At 38.6% G+C, this 15,731-nt stretch overlaps 1 protein-coding gene and 1 long non-coding RNA gene across 2 annotated transcripts; one reads left to right on the forward strand and one right to left on the reverse strand.

The window, feature by feature from the left end:
* Positions 1–822: 822 nt before the first annotated feature.
* On the reverse strand, positions 823–9,479 carry LOC117323229 (transmembrane emp24 domain-containing protein 10-like). Its single transcript, XM_033878298.1, has 5 exons — positions 9,219–9,479; positions 7,957–8,077; positions 7,481–7,551; positions 4,033–4,159; positions 823–3,326 (listed from the first exon to the last, which is right to left on the reverse strand). Exons 1-5 carry the CDS (start codon positions 9,396–9,398, stop codon positions 3,205–3,207), a joined length of 621 nt encoding a protein of 206 aa, XP_033734189.1. The 5' UTR covers positions 9,399–9,479; the 3' UTR covers positions 823–3,204.
* A 139-nt stretch (positions 9,480–9,618) lies between these two features.
* Positions 9,619–13,500, forward strand: LOC117323230. The gene is made up of 3 exons (XR_004531680.1): positions 9,619–9,749; positions 11,944–12,050; positions 13,162–13,500. It is a non-coding gene; the product is annotated as an uncharacterized LOC117323230 (long non-coding RNA).
* Positions 13,501–15,731: the final 2,231 nt, after the last annotated feature.

Raw genomic sequence — 15,731 nt, forward strand, 5'->3', positions numbered from 1 at the left:
TACTAGAATACAACTATCACAGCAGGAATATCCAGTCAGAGGTAAGCTACCAAAGTAGGAACTCCCAATACTAGAATACAACTATCACAGCAGGAATATCCAGTCAGAGGTAAGCTACCAAAGTAAGGACCCCCAATACTAGAATACAACTATCACAACAGGAATATCCAGTCAGAGGTCAGCTACCAAGTAGGCACTCCCAATACTAGAATACAACTATCACAGCAGGAATATCCAGTCAGAGGTCAGCTACCAAAGTAGGTACTCCCAATACTAGAATACAACTATCACAGCAGGAATATCCAGTCAGAGGTCAGCTACCAAAGTAAGGACTCCCAATACTAGAATACAACTATCACAGCAGGAATATCCAGTCAGAGGTCAGCTACCAAAGGAGGTACTCCCAATACTAGAATACAACTATCACAGCAGGAATATCCAATCAGAGGTCAGCTACCAAAGTAGGGACTCCCAATACTAGAATACAACTATCACAGCAGGAATATCCAGTCAGAGGTCAGCTACCAAAGGAGGTACTCCCAATACTAGAATACAACTATCACAGCAGGAATATCCAATCAGAGGTCAGCTACCAAAGTAGGCACTCCCAATACTAGAATACAACTATCACAGCAGGAATATCCAGTCAGAGGTCAGCTACCAAAGGAGGTACTCCCAATACTAGAATACATCTATCACAGCAGGACTATCCAGTCAGAGGTAAGCTACCAAAGTAAGGACTCCCAATAGGTTGGGATATAACTAGTGGACCATCAGAAGAGGTAATAATCACACAACAGGACATTAAAACAAGAAACTTGATGGTAATTCATGTCTCATTTATTCACCATTTTTCCAGGAAAATATTTACAATTGTAAATCACAATTTTCTCTGACATTCACTTTTATTGAATTCCAGACTTACGAAAATTATATGGGAAACATCACCACTGAGGCAGGGGAAAATGGGAAAAACATTAGGACCACTCATTATAGTTAATACTTACTCTCAAAATCAACTCATAAATAACAAAATAATGAATATCTACATGTACATTTCAAATCTACAAGCATCAATTCTTTAGAGCTTAAAATCACATCAACACATACTTTACATTTTTCTCAAAAATATCAAATTTCTCTGATGTCTACACTTGTAAAAAAAAAATATTTTGTTGAAATCAAAATAATTGAAAACTTTTGATGTTTCAATATATTGAACAAATTTGAAAAAAATAATTGGACTTATTTAACTAAAATGTATTGAAGCTTTGAACAAAGGCTCCATCCCACTTTTGAGACTTGAGACAAGAAACAGATTGTTTTAACTAGAAAATGACGACTACCACAGATAAACATCTTACACGACATTCACACTTCAGTGCTGCATCAGGTGTATTTATACGCCTTTAAAACTATTACAACGATGACATTCACATGATTTCTCACTTTGATACATAATGGTTTACAACAGACCCTGGTTAATATGCAGATGTCACGAGGCAGGCACACACACATACATACACACACAAACCAGGATTAGATACAACATCAATCGATCTTTTGTGTTGTTGATCAAATCCATGTTACCCCAATAAAATCAATGCTGTTTATTTTCTGATATCATACATGATTGAATTATTTTAACACTTAATAATAAAGCATTCTCAGAAAGTGATATGGCATCATTCAATAAAATATATACTTTTTCTCTTTTTATGCAAGATCATGACGCATAATACATAACAATGGATATGAACTTAACAAATCTCAATAATTTAGAAAGATTTTGTTTTAAAGCTACTACATAATTCTATAGACTGAATTTAATAACAGCACTGACGACCTGCTCCCTCTCATCCAAAATCATCTAGTCTTCTTACAAGTGCACATCCTTTCAAGAATATAATGAAACACTCCATTAATTTCTCTCTCTCTCCCACCATATCAACATACTGACTAAATCTATAAAGCAATGAACACCCTACCACTATACAAGTACAACTGTACTGATGAAGCATTCTGCTTCCCTCAAAAATGCATATTCAGAAATTTGCCTACAAAATATTACTTATTTTTCACATCAAAAGCACTTTAAATTGTAAGGTAAAAATATTCTGAATATCATTCCTGCACCATGGCAAAATGTATGTATTAAAAGATGTGCTGATAAATTTAAGTAATTTTAATGTACAAAGTTCACAAAAGAAATATTTTTTTTATGATGGAACTTCATTTATAAAGGCAGTATATTATGTTTTCACCATAAACCAGAGTATTTGTTTAGAAAAAAAAAAACCAAAAACAGAGAAATGATTTAAAATAAACTTATTAAATACCATACCGAAATGAAGAGGAAATATGGGACTAACCAAACTCAGAAACTTGGACTGATGTAACAGATTAATTGAGAAACTTTTGTAATTTTACACATTTCCTAAATGGTATTTTAGCTTTATATATCTAGGTTAAATTTCTTTTTTATAAAGGATGAACTTTGAATGCATAAATTGCAATCTCTTTATAAAAAGTTATGAACAGAAAAATCTTAAAATCATAATAAAAGAGGTTGAGAGGTTTTAATGGGAAAGCATCTGTACATCTCATCAGCCAGAGTGATGTACATTATGGGGATGGACAGATGAATGACAAGGTCAAAGGAGTAAAATATAAAACATTGCTTACTACATAATTGTTAACTGTCCTAAATTGATCAAGAATTTACTTTCGATAATCTCGTTAATGTATGTTGATGGTAGCACTTGTCATCATGTAATTAAGTTTTTCATTAATAGATAAAAATGCCAAGACATAACATTTGAACACTACACTTTAGATGACCAACTTTAAACTTTCTTTGGATCACTTCCAACATTGGTTAAATAACTGATGAAAAGAAATCCTTGTCTTATGAAAACTATTGCATTGAAGATCGTACTTAATTATATTTCTGACAGACAAGCATGCAAAACATCGAATGTTATGACAATAATTCAATTTAGACTAAACTGGTACAGATGATTTCCCATCAAAAACCTCTTCAATGAATTTATCTTTACTTCAAAAATAATTGGACTCTCCTTCTTAATCAATACCTTTAAATTATAATTATCCAAAAATAAATAGAAATGCTTATTTCATGAAAGGGAGACCACTCTCCCAGAGGGATTACAGATAATTGGTTAAATCTAATATTATTGGTGTTTATTCGATGAGTTTCTTGGCCTTGAAGTATCGTCGTAGATAGAGCACTTGCCATGTGGCCAAGCCCAGGAGACAACACATGGAGAAAATACTGAAGTACATGACACGTGAGTGGGTAGACTCTGAAACAGACAGGAACATAATGTTAGGTATGTAGAAACTGGAATCTGTGACAGTACACGCATAAAACCTGAATTATCTGAGCCTCTGATTGCACCATTTTTAGACATTTAACTGCTAAAATTATTTAATTGATTTAAGAAACAATCTGAAACATAATGAAAAATCTCAGGTGTGTGAAGACTTTCAAAACTGAGACCTCCAGTTTCCTGGTTTTGGCCGATTGATAGGTACTGTATGTTTGACACTGATAACTATGAAGTGGGGCAATGCTGGAAATCAATCCAGTACAATAAATATATCTAAGTTAATTCAGTACATACACAGGAAACATTGATACTAAAATGTAACACATCTTTTAAACATTATTTTTGTTGACGTCATAAACAAATGATGTCACATGTCTCAATAGTGAAAGTACACTTATAATTATGTCCCAGTCGAAATTCACCTGTCTTTAAGGAAAATTAATGGAAGAATTCACTTGTTTTCTCATAAATATGATGTAAGTGATAAATATAATCTTGTAAGTGTGCCATTGTATTACAGAATTTATGAACTTGTCAAATGTTAAATAATTCAATATGTCACCATTCACCAACGGGCTAGAGACATGTCAATCATTGGACACATTCAATAAATTACAAATTCCTCTATTTCAGAACTAAGGCACTGGTACATAAAATTCTCAATGTTTTTATAGCTTACCATTTGTATCTCTCATTTCCTTCTCTCTTTCTTTCATATATTCAAAATCATCAACTATGGATTTAGAAAGATCCTCAAGTCTTCTTAGCTCAACCTCCAGAGGTTTCAGCTTTTCTGCCTTTGCAAGCTGTGAATAAAATCATTTTTAAAAAATCAAAAATTTGAAGTTAACTTAAAAGGAAACCGATCAAAACTAGATTATCAATCACACTGTTGTGTTCGTGTCAGCCTGCTATATAGTGAAAAAGTAGCGTCCCAGCCAAATTAGCCCGTGTAGCAGGGAAATAAATAACCAAATTTTCACTTCCCATGAATATAAGTTTTCTGATAAATTGAATCTTATACATATCTATCAATGTTAGATGGAATTTAGTACAATGGTTAAAGAATTTGATATACCACCCAAATTAATCATGACATATCAAACAAGACATTGCAAGATCAGGAATGTGAGGGGTAAAATCTGAAGATGTCTGAAATGTTTTCTAGTGCCAAAGGTACAAGCTGGGGAGGCAAGTTTGTATGATGGGCTTCCGATGAGTCATTGTTATATTCGTTTATAAATAGCGCGCGTTACAGGTATAAAAAACTCCTGATAAAAGCCAGTCATTTTTCTTCCTTTGTTAAAAAATGCTCATCAGAAATGAAGCGTCGACAAATATTTTCTATCAATAGCAAAACTGAGCTTGTCCTTGACTTCAGAATTAGCACAGGTCTAGAAACAAAACTCGTAAAAGGTACTGACTTATGTCTGAAGTTTGATTGAAATCAGGTTCAAAATGAAGTTGCTTAAGCTAGAGTGCTGACAAAAGGTGAACAAACTAACATACACAAATGGCTGTGTTATTTCTTTCTTGGTTGATGTCAGGTAAAGGGGCATTCCCAGTCATACTATTTAACTAGGGCCTTCTGCAGTCATACTATTTAACTAGGGCCTTCTCCAGTCATACTATTTAACTATCATGTCAACAATGTACTGAATCAATACTAATACTCCAGAAATTACAGGACCAAAAGCCTCTTTAAGAGCTCCTAACACTACCCTGACCTGAGACACCTCCCCTGAACTGAGACACCTCCCTCCTACCACTACCCTGAACTGAGACACCTCCCTCCCACCACTACCCTGAACTGATACACCTCCCTCCTACCACTACCCTGAACTGAGACACCTCCCTCCTACCACTACCCTGAACTGAGACACCTCCCTCCCACCACTACCCTGAACTGAGACACCACCCTCCCACCACTACCCTGAACTGATACACCTCCCTCCTACCACTACCCTGAACTGAGACACCACCCTCCCACCACTACCCTGAACTGATACACCTCCCTCCCAACACTACCCTGAACTGATACACCTCCCTCCCACCACTACCCTGAACTGAGACACCACCCTCCCACCACTACCCTGAACTGATACACCTCCCTCCCACCACTACCCTGAACTGATACATCACCCTCCCAATACTGCCCTGAACTGATACACCTCCCTCCCAACACTACCCTGAACTGAGACACCTCCCTCCTACCACTACCCTGAACTGAGACACCTCCCTCCCACCACTACCCTGAACTGAGACACTCCCTCCCACCACTACCCTGAAATGAGACACCTCCCTCCCACCACTACCCTGAACTGAGACACCTCCCTCCCAACACTACCCTGAACTGAGACATCACCCTCCCAATACTGCCCTGAACTGAGACATCACCCTCCCAATACTGCCCTGAACTGATACACCTCCCTCCCAACACTACCCTGAACTGAGACACCTCCCTCCTACCACTAACCTGAACTGAGACACCACCCTCCCCACCACTACCCTGAACTGATACACCTCCCTCCCACCACTACCCTGAACTGAGACACCACCCTCCCACCACTACCCTGAACTGAGACACCTCCCTCCTACCACTACCCTGAACTGAGACACCACCCTCCCACCACTACCCTGAACTGAGACACCTCCCTCCCACCACTACCCTGAACTGAGACACTCCCTCCCACCACTACCCTGAACTGAGACACCTCCCTCCCAACACTACCCTGAACTGAGACATCACCCTCCCACCACTACCCTGAACTGAGACACCTCCCTCCCACCACTACCCTGAACTGAGACACCTCCCTCCCACCACTACCCTGAACTGATACACCTCCCTCCCACCACTACCCTGAACTGATACACCACCCTCCCAACACTACCCTGAACTGATACACCTCCCTCCCAACACTACCCTGAACTGAGACACCTCCCTCCCAATACTGCCCTGAACTGATACACCTCCCTCCCACCGCTACCCTGAACTGATACACCTCCCTCCTACCACTACCCTGAACTGATACACCTCCCTCCCAACACTACCCTGAACTGATACACCACCCTCCTACCACTACCCTGAACTGATACACCTCCCTCCTACCACTACCCTGAACTGAGACACCTCCCTCCCACCACTACCCTGAACTGATACACCTCCCTCCCACCGCTACCCTGAACTGATACACCTCCCTCCTACCACTACCCTGAACTGAGACACCTCACTCCTACCACTACCCTGAACTGATACACCTCCCTCCCACCACTACCCTGAACTGAGACACCTCCCTCCCAACACTACCCTGAGCTGAGACACCTCCCTCCCACCACTACCCTGAACTGAGACACCTCCCTCCTACCACTACCCTGAACTGATACACCTCCCTCCCAACACTACCCTGAACTGAGACACCTCCCTCCCACCACTACCCTGAGCTGAGACACCTCCCTCCTACCACTACCCTGAACTGAGACACCTCCCTCCTACCACTACCCTGAACTGAGACACCTCCCTCCTACCACTACCCTGAACTGATACACCTCCCTCCCACCACTACCCTGAACTGAGACACCTCCCTCCCACCACTACCCTGAGCTGAGACACCTCCCTCCTACCACTACCCTGAACTGAGATACCTCCCTCCTACCACTACCCTGAACTGATACACCTCCCTCCCAACACTACCCTGAGCTGAGACACCTCCCTCCTACCACTACCCTGAACTGAGACACCTCCCTCCCACCACTACCCTGAACTGATACACCTCCCTCCTACCACTACCCTGAACTGATACACCTCCCTCCCACCACTACCCTGAACTGATACACCTCCCTCCCACCACTACCCTGAACTGAGATACCTCCCTCCTACCACTACCCTGAACTGAGACACCACCCTCCCACCACTACCCTGAACTGATACACCTCCCTCCCACCACTACCCTGAACTGATACACCTCCCTCCCAACACTACCCTGAACTGAGACACATCCCTCCCCCGCTGCCTGAACTGAGACACTAGGCTCCCCCTGTTTCCCCGAAGGTTAAAGATTCCATTAATTCTTCTGAGAAAACAAGACTGTGTTATAATATTAAGACATGTCCAGCTGTATACAACTCACATCATCATAACTCTTGGCCTCAATTCCGTGCTTCATGTCCAATGTCACCTCTCTGTCCCCACCGTGTCCACCTGTAGATGTAAAGAATATGTTAGCAGGCTGAAAAGGGGAAATTTAAACATCACAAAGTTTCAGTTTTTTGCTTTAAAAACACATTTTCCAAGTAAAAACAGCAATTGGTTAATTAGGAAAGCAAATCTGGAGTATTTCGGTATATTATTGCCATACAAATGAGGAAAAATACAATATTTCAGTGAATTTAACAGAAGTCTGAGGGGAAAATGGAACAAAATCCTGAGGGGAAACTACCCATAAACAGTAGTAAAAAATGCCTAGATTGATCCCTGATGTTAGTCACTAAATAATTGTACGCATCACTTAACTACAGTATAAGCACTTAAGCGATGCTACACAAAACCATTCCAAGTACTGCTATCATATTGTCTCTAATATTTAACCTGACAGTAATCACTCACCTCCAATCAACTTAGTCTGGAAACAAACTTCAAACATATCATACTCTTCTGTTGTAAATGCAAACTTTCCTTTCTTAGCATCATCTTTGGTGTAGAGTATGTGGCCCTTGGAGTCTGTGACCTGTTTAACAAACAAGTGCATCAGTGAGACCTTATAAATAAATTATTTCATGCAAATCGCTATACATTTTGGGAGTTGTAAATGACTGATGCCAAGAATATAGACCTTCAGCCTTCAGGATATCATAATATAAACTGTTACCATACAAATACCGTATTTAAGCACAATATGTGCACATGCAGGACACTGCTACATGTACAGGTGTCAGACCAGTACAGTACACAATACATAAGTGTGCACATGTGTCCAGTACAGTACACAACACAACATAAGTGCACACATGTCCTATATATAACAGTGTGCACATGTGTCCAGTATGTATATATACAGTACACAACACATAACAGTGTACACATGTGTCCGGTCGGCACACAATACATAACAGTACTAATGTGCACATGCATGTGTCCAGAACAGTACACAACACATAAATGTATACGTGTCCAGTACAGTAAACAATATATAAATGTGCACACATGTATATGTCCAGTTCCATACACAATACATAAGTGTGTACACATGTGTCCAATTCAGGACACAATATATAACAGTGTGCACATGTGTCCAGTTCAGTACACAATTCAACACATAAGTGACTCTACATGTGCACGTGTGTCCAGTTCAATACAGTGTGTACACGTGTGTCCAGTACAGTACATGTACACAATACATAGGTTTGTACCCGTGTGTCCAGTACAGTATACAATACATAAGTATGTACACGTGTCCAGTAAATTATACAATACACAACAGTAAATGTACTCATGTCAGATCATGACTTGATGATGTGTCAACTCAACTGAAACTATAAAAGTGACTAAATGAGTGAAACATGCACTTGGACTGTGTGATTCGTCATATTGAGATAATTTAGAATATTCCCTCCCATCGATCCCAATAAAGCTATCCCAATCATATATATTATAAATATTTAACCATATGTGGTTCAGAGCCTTACATTCCAGGGGAGATAACTTTACTGTAGTGTAACTATATATATGTACACGTGCATATAACATATACGGAAAAGGGGAAGGGGTCGATAAATGTGAATATAAAGATATGTATATGTTATTAAATATCTCAGGTACACTGCTAAATCGTGATCCTGTACCGAAAACAGTCTGTGGTCATTGTTTACCGTGAGTGTTGCTTTCTGACCCGGCGCGTCTGACAGTTCGTAATCACCGGTCACCAAGACATCCTTATGGATCTCCTCTCGTAAACATTTTTTGGAATTCGCAGGCAAATGAAACATTAAACAGTCTATTGAAGCGAAGAAAAAGAAAAATAAAACACATGCTATCTGTGTCAGATCCATGTTCACTGCTGTTTTCGGTACCCAACTGTAGTAACGCACGTTTGTTAACGTGGCATTCGGTAAACTCCGGCAGCTGTCGGCATCAATATCCGGTGGCAACGGAGAAAATATATATCAATTAAATTAACTTTAATGCGAAATTAAATGCAAACAGTAACACACGAGAATGGTTTTATAAGTAACACTGGTATCAAATGAATTTATCATCTTTTTATTCTGTTTTATGAAGCACATCTTCGGAGAAAATAGAAAAGCAGTATCTCTTCTGCGTTTGTTCATAACTTGCTAGTACATGACGATTATATGAGACAATTTGACCAGGAAAAACATGGCACGCAAGAGGCTCGCAAAGTCAGTTACCAATGATTAGTTTACTTATTGAAATATTTCGCTCTCGTGGTGAATTGATGCCATTGCAATGCGTTCGTCTTCAGCCTAACCATAATCTTACACGAAAATTAGCACCAATAGGCTGAATATATTTGCTTTGGGGGTGATCAATAATCCTTATCCACTGAAACAGCCGTAGTAATTATTGCAGACTGGCAGACGCTTAACCTGTTATAATAATATAATTTTAGGCATGGCCTATGTGAGAGCGCAGCAATCCCGGTGCCCATGGAATTCGAGAAACAAGCACACATAATCTAGTGTACTAGAATAGTAAATCCCACGTTACAAAATGAATATATTGCCAACAGATCTATACACTGGTTTGTAATAAAGTATATATCAACAAGAATTATGATTTAGATAACTTACTACAAAAAACTAATCGTAGAATAAGTCTTAAAATAGACTGATTAAGCGATGACAAGGTGACGGGACAGCAGATCTCGCAGATGAGCAGCAGATGACAACAAACAAATTCGGAAGTCCTCTTTATTGTATGTGCTATATTTGGTAAACTTGTATGCAACTCGAACGGGCCGGAGCTGCACTCGTAAAACACTGGAAATATTTTCGTTGAAAATTATACCGTTACGTTTTGAATATAAAAAAATTAAGAACTTGTTCGTGATAAATTTTATTTACAAATTCTAACTAGTGTGAAGTCAAACATTTGCATATTTTTAAAATGTTGATATTTTGTAATCTCCCGAGAATGTGACTTTGAATACAGTCTTGCGCAACACTGGATCTTGTCGTGACTTCCTGTTTCCGGTTACTGAGAAAGTTTTTGAACTCTTAAGTATATCGGGGGGGAAAAGGGGGGGGTTTCCGAGACATCTCTACCATTAAGTTCGCTATGCGAACGGGCTTTGCCCGTTCGAGCTGCGCTCTCTAATAATAATTGAAAATAAAGCGCGATTCGAACTCAGGCCCTCTGACTGGTCTGGCACATATTAATGCATCGCTTCTACCGCTAATATAATTTTAGGCATGGCATATGTGAGAGCGCAGCAATCCCGGTGCCCATGGAATTCGAGAAACAAGCACACATAATCTAGTCTACTAGAATAGTAAATCCCACGTGATTTGTTTCATCTATGCGGAACGTAGTACAGTTTCCGATGGTGTGAAATATAAAACAGACTGGTCGTATCACTGCCTCAAATATCATGTGAATTTAAATACATGCTTTATTTAGCGTAAGATATATATATACGATATTGCCGACAGATCTATACACTGGTTTGTAATAAAGTATATATTAAAGTATATATCAACAAGAATTATGATTTAGATAACTTACTACAAAAACTAAGCGTAGAATAAGTCTAGCTATGACAAGGTGACGGGACAGCAGATCTCGCAGACGAGCAGCAGACGACAATAAAAAAATTCGGAAGTCCTCTTTATTTTCTGTGCTATATTTGGTAAACTTGTATGCAACTCGAACGGACCGGAGCTGCACTCGTAAAACACCGGAATATTTTCGTTGAAAATTATACCGTTACGTTTTGAATATAAAAAATTAAGAAATTGTTCGAGATAAATTTTATTAACAAATTCTAACTAGTGTGAAGTCAAACATTTGCATATTTTTAAAATGTTGATATTTTGTTACCTCCCGAGAATGTGACTTTGAATACAGTCTTGCGCAACACTGGATCTTGTCGTGACTTCCTGTTTCCGGTTACTGAGAAAGTTTTTGAACTCTAAGTATATTGGGGGAAAAGGGGGGGGTTTCCTGAGACATCTCTACCATTAAGTTCGCTATGCGAACAGGCTTCGCCCGTTCAAGCTGCGCTCTCTATAATACATGTAGGTTCAACATTCAAGACATGGATTCTGTATAGTAATAAAATAGCTTCTATTTATATTTATTACTAGACAAAATCCATGTCATGAACGTTGAAGATTAAATTTATTTAGCCTACATATGTACCCAATCTTCTTTTCAATCGCATACTGTACTTCATACCTATATATAGCTATCACTGTTAGAACTCACCTACTGACCCAGGAATTATATATATATAGTCTGTATATTAATAATTGCACAAGTTGATGTTGAATTGAAGATATTTTGTTTGTGCATTTGAAATTCTTCTCCTCTGAGACCTCTCTTTGCATTAAATTTTCATTTTGTATATTTTAGATTCACAGTTGTCTTGCTTGAGAGCTTAGCGGGGACTGGTCATAGGCGGGTAATGGTTAGAATGAGAGAAGCTGACAAAGCAGAGCGCATCATGAAGGATCCATTTGGTAAAGTGTTTTATTAGCTCGAGTTTCCTCTGGCCCCCCACATATGTTTGGTGAAGTGCAAGAACGCACTACTATATGAAAATGTGGACTTCGCCAACATCGTTTGGTGTCGCTTGGATTTTGGTGCAAACATTAAAAATCGGGCAAGGCATAATATCTACCTTACATATATCGATAAATGAAATATGCATTTATCCCAAAACACCCATTTAGTCCTGTATCAGTGTTCTATCGTGTATAGAACCTTGCTTTATGTTTGTCAAAATTTCACACTTGACTCGACACCATATTGCTTACTATGTAGGTCGTGACGGCCTAATTACCATATCAGTGTGAGATGGAGTGAAAAGAAAAACAATGCAGCATTTATTTCTGTTTATATAGTTCATTTACTGCTTACAATTTGCAGATAATGTGTTCTTGTATTAAACATAACAGGTTTTGGGAAATAATAAGCTATATATATAGTTTCCTTGATTTAAAAACTATGTAAGAAGAAAAACGTAGTGAATGATATTTGGTCTATTCGGTCCATTGCTTTCCAATTTAGGTTAATGTTGTACTGTCACTTATAAAATGACAAGCCAGCAGTGTGGAATTTTGACCAGCGTAAAGCGATGGTCTATGTGGGCAGAATAGAACAATGATTTGTGACTAAATGGGTGTTTTTTAGGTAGATGTCCATATATGTAAGGTAGGTGTTATTTTGCCACGCCCGATTTAAAGTGTGTTTGCACCAAAATCTTAGCAACACCAAACGGTGTTGGAGAATTCCACGTTTTCATATAGTAATGCACTCTGGCCCTACACCAGACATGAGGAAACTTGGGCTAATTATTTCATATGTTATATTGCTTGTAATAAATACAGTTCAAGGGAAGCAACTCTAGACATATTTTAGGTCTTAAATTAGATTTTAAAGATTTTAACTCACAAAAAACAACAAAAATGGACAAACACAAAAAAAGTATTAATAGTATACAGCATCAAAGTAATTCAGGGCTCTGTATTAAACTGTTAATAACCAAATGTTACATAAATTGTTTTTTTATATGGTTTTCTGATATATGTATATTTATTTTATTCATTTATTATTTCTTGTTTTTAACAGTTGGACAAGATGTACTTTACAAAGAAATAAAGAAACTACGGAGCGTAAGAGTACCAAGGAGGACGTGAGAGAGTGTAATGCTGCCAAGGACAAAAAAGAATGTGGATGTTGTGATTGTCAGGGACAAAACAGAGTTTTTGTGGGCGAAAGATATCTGGTGAATAGATATGGTCACAGAAAACATGTTGGTTTCATATTCATTTATTACTGCATATGAGCTGGACAATATATGGCCAATAGCCTGCTATTTATGGGAGAACACTGGCTGTGTGTGTGTAAGTGTGTGTAGTTTTGAATTATTTTGTATTGTTAGAGATAATAAACAAATATTTAAATGATTCAAAGTTATTTTGCCATTGTTTATCTATTTTACCATGGTACAAGGTTCTAGTGACCTTATGTTATGGGAAATGATCTTTTATCTATTGTCCATCCCTTCATCAATTTTTAATTTTTAAAAAAGACTATCAGCAATTGGTTCTGATATTCAGACAGGAGTCTCTGCTACCTGTGTTACAGCACAATAAACTTTCCTCATATGAATGACCTTGACATATTACCAAGGTCATAGGGGTAAAATACACTAGAAAATTAAGAATCTTATTAGGTTACAATACACCCTAAATACTATGGTAAAGTTTTTTTCATAAAAATGACCTTTATCTGTTGTCATGGTGATGTAAGAAAAAAAACCTTTGAGCATCTCTTCAAGTCACTATGCTATGTTACTCCACAAGTGACTGCTATGGTACTCCACAAGTGACTATGCTATGGTACTCCTCAAGTGACTGCTATGGTACTCCACAAGTGACTATGCCATTGTACTCCACAAGTGACTATGATATGGTACTCCACAAGTGACTATGCTATGGTACTCCTCAAGTGACTATGCTATGGTACTCCACAAGTGGCTATGCCATGGTACTCCACAAGTGACTATGCCATTGTACTCCACAAGTGACTATGATATGGTACACCACAAGTGACTATGTTATGGTACTCCACATGTTACTATGTTATGGTACTCCTCAAGTGACTATGCCATTGTACTCCACAAGTGACTATGATATTGTACTCCTCAAGTGACTATGCTATGGTACTCCACAAGTGACTTTGCTAAGGTACTCCACAAGTGACTATGTTATGGTACTCCACAAGTGACTATGATATTGTACTCCTCAAGTGACTATGCTATGGTACTCCACAAGTGACTTTGCTATGGTACTCCACAAGTGACTATGCTATGGTACTCCACAAGTGACTATGTTATGGTACTCCACAAGTGACTATGTTATGGTACTCCTCAAGTGACTATGATATGGTACTCCACAAGTGACTATGATATTGTACTCCTCAAGTGACTATGCTATGGTACTCCTCAAGTGACTATGCTATGGTACTCCCATCAAATTGACTAATGCTTATGTACCCACAAGTGCTAGTATGTTCGTATATGTTTTCAAGTGATATATTCTCACAGTGACTAAATGTACTTCAATGACAGCAGACTAAGGTAGCTATGGTACTCACAAGTGACTAGAGGTTAATGACTAGCATGGTACTCAGAGTGATATGTATTGTATCCAGGACATGAATTACAAGACTTGTTGGACAAGATATGCTGGTAAATGACTAGTGGTCCACAAACTGTTGGTCTTCAATACTTGTATGTACTCTCAATGACTAATATGTATCCAAGTGCTATTTATGGTACTCACAATGACTATGTTTGGTTCAAGTGACTAGTTAGTATCTCAATACTTATTGTATTGTATGGTACTCAACAAGTGATAAATGATCAAATTTATTGCATGTCTCTCATCTAGTTGTACTCCAGTGACAAGGTACTCAGTGACTTATTGGTACTCGACAATGACTATGCTATGGTACCACAAGTGACTAGATATGGTCTTTCAATCTTGTATGGTACTCAAAAGTGACTAGTATGTTCCACAATGTCTGATATTAGTACTCTCATGACTAGCTATGTTACCCACAAGTGACTTTCTATGGTATACAGTGACTATGCATATGGTACACAAGTGACTATTAGTGGTAAAATACTATTATGGTAATCTAAGAAGTGACTATTTATGGTATCAATGACCTAATGACTATGGTATAAATTTGCTTATATGACTTCATCAGTTCTATGTATGTGTAACCTAGTGTATGCATGGTCTTCAAGTGACTATGCTATGTACTCCCAAGTGACTGCTATGGTACTCCACAGTGACTATGGTACTCAATGGTTTATGACTCCACAAGTGACTATGCTATGGTACTCCACAAGTGACTATGCCATTGTACTCCACAAGTGACTATGATATGGTACTCCACAAGTGACTATGCTATGGTACTCCCCAAGTGACTATGCTATGGTACTCCTCAAGTGACTATGATATGGTACTCCACAAGTGACTATGTTATGGTACTCCACAAGTGACTATGGTACTCCTCAAGTGACTATGTTATGGTACTCCACAAGTGACTATGGTACTCCACAAGTGACTGCTATGGTACTCCACAAGTGACTATGCTATGGTACTCCACAAATGACTATGCTATGG

This window comes from Pecten maximus, chromosome 3 (genome assembly GCF_902652985.1).
Source record: "Pecten maximus chromosome 3, xPecMax1.1, whole genome shotgun sequence".
Classification (NCBI taxonomy): Eukaryota; Metazoa; Mollusca; class Bivalvia; order Pectinida; family Pectinidae; genus Pecten; species Pecten maximus.

Bases quoted from the DNA above. Each gene is read 5' to 3' on its own strand.
- LOC117323229 (XM_033878298.1), bottom strand. From the start codon at position 9,398: ATGGATCTGACACAGATAGCATGTGTTTTATTTTTCTTTTTCTTCGCT. The intron at 7,552-7,956 runs GTGAGTGATTAC...TTACATCTACAG, and splicing joins CCAGACTAAGTTGATTGGAG to GTGGACACGGTGGGGACAGA. The intron at 4,160-7,480 runs GTGAGTTGTATA...TTTTATTCACAG, and splicing joins AGGCCAAGAGTTATGATGAT to CTTGCAAAGGCAGAAAAGCT.